Source organism: Podarcis muralis, chromosome 1 (genome assembly GCF_964188315.1).
Source record: "Podarcis muralis chromosome 1, rPodMur119.hap1.1, whole genome shotgun sequence".
Classification (NCBI taxonomy): domain Eukaryota; kingdom Metazoa; phylum Chordata; class Lepidosauria; order Squamata; family Lacertidae; genus Podarcis; species Podarcis muralis.
In genome coordinates, this window is record NC_135655.1 from 83,682,834 (window position 1) to 83,689,187 (window position 6,354).

The 6,354-nt window shown below is 42.0% G+C and overlaps 1 protein-coding gene across 9 annotated transcripts in view; it reads left to right on the forward strand.

The window, feature by feature from the left end:
- The window catches only part of AGBL2 (AGBL carboxypeptidase 2), a 29,504-nt gene that overhangs the window by 16,530 nt on the left and 6,620 nt on the right, over positions 1 to 6,354 (forward strand). For 5 of the 9 annotated variants that reach the window (XM_028740629.2, XM_028740593.2, XM_028740580.2 and 2 more), the window contains 2 exons: positions 3,073 to 3,234; positions 4,719 to 4,835. The exons of 2 other annotated variants lie outside the window; for them this stretch is intronic. In XM_028740629.2, the coding sequence (XP_028596462.1) occupies positions 3,073 to 3,234; positions 4,719 to 4,835 (279 nt within the window). The remainder of the gene's footprint in view (positions 1 to 3,072; positions 3,235 to 4,718; positions 4,836 to 6,354) is intronic. 2 more of the 9 variants (XM_028740600.2, XM_028740619.2) reach the window with 2 other exon arrangements.

Consider the following 6,354-nt stretch of genomic DNA (forward strand, 5'->3'; position numbering starts at 1 on the left):
AATGTTGGAAATTAAGCAGTGTGTAGGAGTTATGGCTAATCTCTCTCCGTTTATGAATGAGAGGTGTGTGAGAGCACCCTGAATGTGGCAGAGGCACCATTTACTGCTCTGCCTCAGGTAGCAAAATATATTGGGCAGGGGCTCAGTATTCTGCAGAAACAATCACTGTTTTGTTATAATTTGTTCGTGACTTCTAAGGCAGCCCACCTATTAGCCACACTTTATCTCAGGAGGTGGATTGGGAGTAGAGAATCTACATGCTCCCTCTGGCCTGACCACCCACCCACCACCATTTTGCCTGCTGCCACCAGCCTGCCCAGCTTCCAGCTACCCTCCTGCTGTCTACTGTGCAGCATCCAGTGGCACCCACTACCTAGCATTTTAGGAACACCACTGCTTTGCCACTGCAGTGCTGAGTTATTCTGGAAAGTCTTTCCTTAGTGTAAAGCACCTCGGGCAAGGTGACCCAGAGAGCATCTGTGCCTCCCCCATCTTTCAACAGCAAATACTGTTTAAAGTTCAACTGTATGAAATACAAAAGTTTGTTAATGGCACAGGATTGCTGTGAGGAAGCAGGTAGCCTTGTTAGTGTCTGACACATAATTATTTTTCTTTTTAAGTGGTCATATGAATGATCTGTACATAAAGGGTACAGTAGGAGACCTTACACCTATTTTTTTTTAAACCCCACAATTATAAATGTGACATTTTTAAAGGTTACAAAGCAGAGTGGGGATGAAGGTAGTTATTCCTTGTCATCATTGATGTTATGGGCACTATCCACTATACCCTTGCAGGTTAATCATAGTGCCTTATTATCCATCTGTCCAGCACACAGCTGTTAACATTTCTTATATGCTGTGGTCTAATTAACTAGATTGTGATTCCTTAGTAGTGGTAGTAATGATAATAGTAGCAAGGGTTGCCATATTTCAAAATGGTTAGTGGATATGCTGCTTTTCTTCAACTGTCAATAAGTGGCTGCCTACTCTTTTCCTAGACAGGAGACAGTTTAGTTGCACATATAGCAACGCCATCCAATGCATACCCAAAGGTTGCATTCAATGGTATATCTTATAATAACAGAAGATTATTTAATCCATTGGAGGCTTGCTTTAGCCAAGTGAGGGGGGGGGGATTTTTGTCAATTCCTTCACTACAGTACCCATGCCACCTGCACATAGTGTTTGAAAGGGTCATCCAATCCACTGGAACAGATTTTGGAGGCATGTCTGCAGGAAGAAGGTGGAATCAGCATAAATTGGTTCTATCCTCATTCCATTGACAGAAGTAGCCACTGAATCAAAGAGCTTTCCATCAGCAGGAGTGACACAGTTGGGTATGACCCTAAGATTCTGTCATAATCCCCCCTCCCTACAGAAAAGCATGGGGGATAATTGCATTTTGTAGACTGAAAATCACTACAATCTACTTTGGATGTGAAGAGTTCCATATTTAATCCCTGATTATTTTCAGAAAAATAATCTCATAGCAAGGCTGAAAAAAAGATCTGCCTGAGACCAGGAAAAGTTGCTGCCAATCAGAGTAAACAGGCCTGACTCAGTTTAAGAAGGTTCATATGTTCAACTAGATACACCAAATAAAATAAATGCATAAGTCAAACAAAAAACAGGAGTATTCTTTCACAAAGTGTTCCATTTATAGTTGTGTCTACACTAGGGTGTCAATATATATATGGGGCACTGTTCCCATGTTTGTGTTGTGTGTGCCTTCATTCACACACTTTCACACTGTTCATAAGTATGACATGCACTGATACTCCTATCATTTTGGCACCAAGCCAAGGTGTATTTGTTTGCTCAGGCATTTTAATTTTTTGTTTTGTTTTAATGTCTTTCTCTGGTTGGTTGGTTGGTTGGTTGGTTGGTTGGTTGGTTTGTTTGTTTGGCTACCTCTGTGCATTTTTTATGAGTTTGTTCATTGTTTTATTGATATGGTTATTATAGTTTATTTTCTGTTTCAGCCTGTCCTTTTATAAGAATTGGAAGGGCAGGCAGTAAATATTTTAAATTAAGAATATATCATACACAAGTGATAAACTCAATGACATACATTTTCTTAAAAGACAATATAGAAAGAACGGAAAACAAGGCAGTGGTGTAGCTAGGGCTTTTGCTGCCCAGGGCAGTCACTGAGTTTGCTGCCTCTCTCACTGTTCATCATCTGTGAGCCCCACCTCCATCAGCTACAGAGCCTGGCAGGGGTGGTGGGTTAAGATGAAGTGCTGACACCTCCACCATCAGCTTCAGTGCAGCTGATGCCTGGCTTCCACTCAAGACCAGCAACAGACCACATTAAGAGTCCCAGAATGGGGTCCAGTGGAGGCTGAACTGAGCAACCAAAGGATCCATTGGATCCTACACAGGCACACTAAGATTAGAGATCCATCCAATTTGTGTTTCTCTATTGTTCCAGCTTGGTGCAGCAAAACCTCAAGAAAATAGCCCTTCCCACCATCCACCCTTCACTGCAGGAACCAGAAGGAATTCAAATTGACAGTGGATCTCCCACTCTCATCATCCTTCAGGGCAGGGTTAGCAGTGTTCTGTAGGACTGGAGAGATGTAATTTCAGATATTCAGTCAGCCACAAATGGACCATCTGACCTTGGGCCAGTCACCATTTCTCAGCTTATCCAATGGTCAATGGTATTTTATTTTCAGTGTAAATGAGACTCTGCTTTTGTAGCTGGTTGTATACAACAGTGCCCTCTTTATGTATTCACATGGCATAAACATGTAGGTTGTCCTCTAGATCCAAACACACACACACACACACACACACACACACACACACTATAAGCAAGCAATACTCCAAAGTGCTTATCCTGTAACTTTGCCATTTAAATGGTTTAATCCTGATAAAAGATCCTGTTTCCAAAAAGGACAGGAGATGGTAGTCTGATCTCTTCACCACTTTTAATTGATCTCTGAGACGTTGAGGGGAGGAAAATAATAAGGGGGTTGGCCGGGTTGGCTGGGCTGTGTGCACATTACTGCTTACTCCAGCTTTGCTTGGAGGGAAGCCTTCCCCCACCCCTTCCTCTCTCCAGGTTTTCTCTCTCACACAGTTGCAAAACCAGACTGGGCAGCAGCCCACCTTCTGCTTCACTGGGAAAGGGGAAGGAGGATCTGCAAAGGAAAGGGGAAGCAGAATCGCTACGGGGCACCAGGCACCATCCTGCCAGCAAAGTGCGGCTAGAGTTAGTTGCCAGGTGAGAGGAGGCGCAGAGAGGGAGGATGATGGAAGGAGCACACATCTACCCCCCCCAGCCAAGCACCGCCTGGGGTGGCCTGCCCCCTGTACCCCTCCCTAAATATGCTACTGAAACAAGGCAACTAAATGGCACATTGTAGGTCAGCAAAAAGAGGCATCTACTTTCTTATTTCCTGAAGATTGTGGGAGGGTGTAATTAGATAGGAAGGCAATCAGCCTGTTCTGTAGCCAGCTCAGCTTGGCATGCCTGAGATTCATCACATATACAGAGACAATTTGATCATTAGCATTTGCCAATGGCACAGGGAGATGGGACCAGAGGTGTAAATCAATTTCTTTGGCTTTCTTGTCAGATGGTGGGAAGGGGCAAACCTTCCCTGCAGGTGTGAAAGAGTTGTTTTGAGTGGAGGGTAGTAGCTTCTTGCTGCAATAGCATCAATGGTATTAGATAATTATGACTTCTTTTATTGTATCTCTGCTTGTGAAAGAGGAAGCCAATGAACTTTCACCATTGTGTCATCCTGTCCTGTACTCCAAATCTGTTAGCATTTGTAGCAGGTTGTGAGGCCCAGACAAAACCATGCTGATGTTCTTCACCAACTGCTGGTTGGTCATCCTGATCTGATTAATGGATGAGTAATCAATGAAATGACTTTATAAAAAAGATATTGGTGAAAGGACATTTTCATTATTATTTTGCATTTTAAGACCATTAGCAAGGATTGTGTTTGAAGAACTCTAATTGTCAAGGCACATTATACAGTGGTGCCCCGCAAGACGAACGCCTCGCAAGACGGAAAACCCGCTAGACGAAAGGGTTTTCTGTTTTGGAGGCGCTTCGCAAAACAAATTTCCCTATGGGGTTGCTTCGCAAGACGAAAAAATCTTGCGTGTCCCCGCGGGTTTTTTTCGCTCCCCCCCCTTTTCCTAAGCCGCTAAGCCGCCTATCAGCTGTTCCACCGATAACCCGCTTAACAGCTGATCGCGAAAAGCCGCTAGACCGCTGTAGCGCTAATCCGCTAAGCTGTCAATGGGCTTGCTTCGCAAGACGAAAAAACCGCTAGACGAAGAGAATCGCGGAACGGATTCTTTTCGTCTTGCGAGGCACCACTGTATCAATAGACCACCCATATCCAACTATTTGAATCGATTTAGAATGCATGATGTTCCAGAACTCATGTTTATTATATTGATCAGATGGCAGGCATACATATTTGCCTATATGTACAATATTAAATTGATATATGTTCACTTCTGTAACTGCAGAGACTATTCAACCTTCAACCATGTGCGAAGTATCTTGTGCTGAATGGGACTCTCTCTGTGTGACCGTTTCCTCCTCTGAATTTTCTCTCCTCTGCTTTTCCTGTTTGAGTGGAATAAGGAGTCTCTGTTAAGAGACTTCGGACAGCATCCCATTGAATCCTTTCACTGTGATTTCAGAGTGAGCCAAGATACCATCTCTCTATTAAATTCCTTTAGGAAAGCTCAATTTCTCCAAGTGTTGAAAAAAATCATAGCCTTTCCAAGAGATCATGGAGAGACAACAGTTCAGAACAGAAGAACAAGCAAATGAATCAAGTACTCTGTGTGTGTCAGGTTGGTTTGTGGAATCTAATTTTCTGTTACAATTCACCGTATGCTCAGTGCCTCTCAGATGAAATTTATAAGTGTATTGGTACACTAAAGAACTGCATTACACAATTCATCTTGGAGACTGACCCATGATATGAATAATAAAGGAATGTGCTTGAAATAAATATTTGAAAAATACTTTAAGGAAATGTCAGATTGGATATAGTGTTGAAGCATAAACTTGTTCCCTTTTGAGTGCATATGTTGTAGGTGGCTGCACAAAACATATTGCCACACTGGGCATAACGTTTTATCTTAATTACTAAAATAACATGTGGGCAGTGGACCATTTCAGGGGTTATTTGGTGACCATACATTCAGAGAGCTATAACAAGAATTTAATATAGGGCTTTGGTTTTCAACCAGTGTGCCGTGGCACTCTGGGGTGACTTGAGGAACATTCAGGAGAGACAGGGGGGCTGTCCTTTCATTAACTTGTAGCTCCTATCTTCCTTCATTATCTCTCTCTTTCCTTCTTAGGAACATTCAGGGGAGCTGGCAGCTTTAACTTGCAGCCCATTATCTTCCCGAAATAAAACAACAGCAAAAAAGTGGGGAAACAGTTTTGCATGACTGTTTATCTTCTTAAAATCTTCCCCCCAACAAAAATCCTCCTCTCAGCTTCACTAAGTAACAGTTCCTTAGTTTTACACAGAGGGCTTGAGAAAAGCAGGAAAATAACAAAGTAGCTTGATGGTGTGTGTGCTAAGATGTGTGTGTGCTCTATAAGAACAGATTTAAAATAACCTTGAAAGTGTCTTCTGTGTTTCCCTCTCCTGCCTCCAACATCCCTCCCTGCTCTTCTTCTCTGCCTCTCGCCACAGGCACTCCCCTCTTCCTTAACAGTCACCAAACTTTATCAGGACAGGGAGAATGTTGCAGAAAAGGACAGTGGCAACTTACACAACACTGTCAAACCGATAGTTACATAAATTCAACTAACAAATATACCCACAACGTAACTAGCTGTGTTTAACTATATAAATTCCTTATACATCATATAAACATAACTCTTTTCACATTATCTAATTGAGTAGAAAAAATTAAGGACCAACATTTAGAACAGGAAATACAAATAGATCAGTTCTTATATATGTAATGTCCAAATAAAAGCTTTTGTGTTCCACATATGTACAAATGAATCAGTTTTTTTAAACATAATGTCCAAATAAAAGCTTTTTGTGTTCCACGTATGTCTTAGCGAATGCAAGTGTCAAACATAACAACTTTAAGGAGCAGGCTTGCAAAAGATGAACTTTTTTTGTAATGTTCCACCTCTGCCTTTGCAAAGTATGGTTGTTGTATGCAGCTGATGTTTCCAGGTATCAGACGAAGGATACGAAAGATCTTAACATGTGCCTTTGCAAAATATAGTTGTTGTATGCCTGTGTCAGACGAAAGAACTTAAAACGTGACAAGGATTTCCAGAATAATAACAAAATATTTCTCCTTCTGATCTCCTTCTAATCTTGTTTCGCCCCCT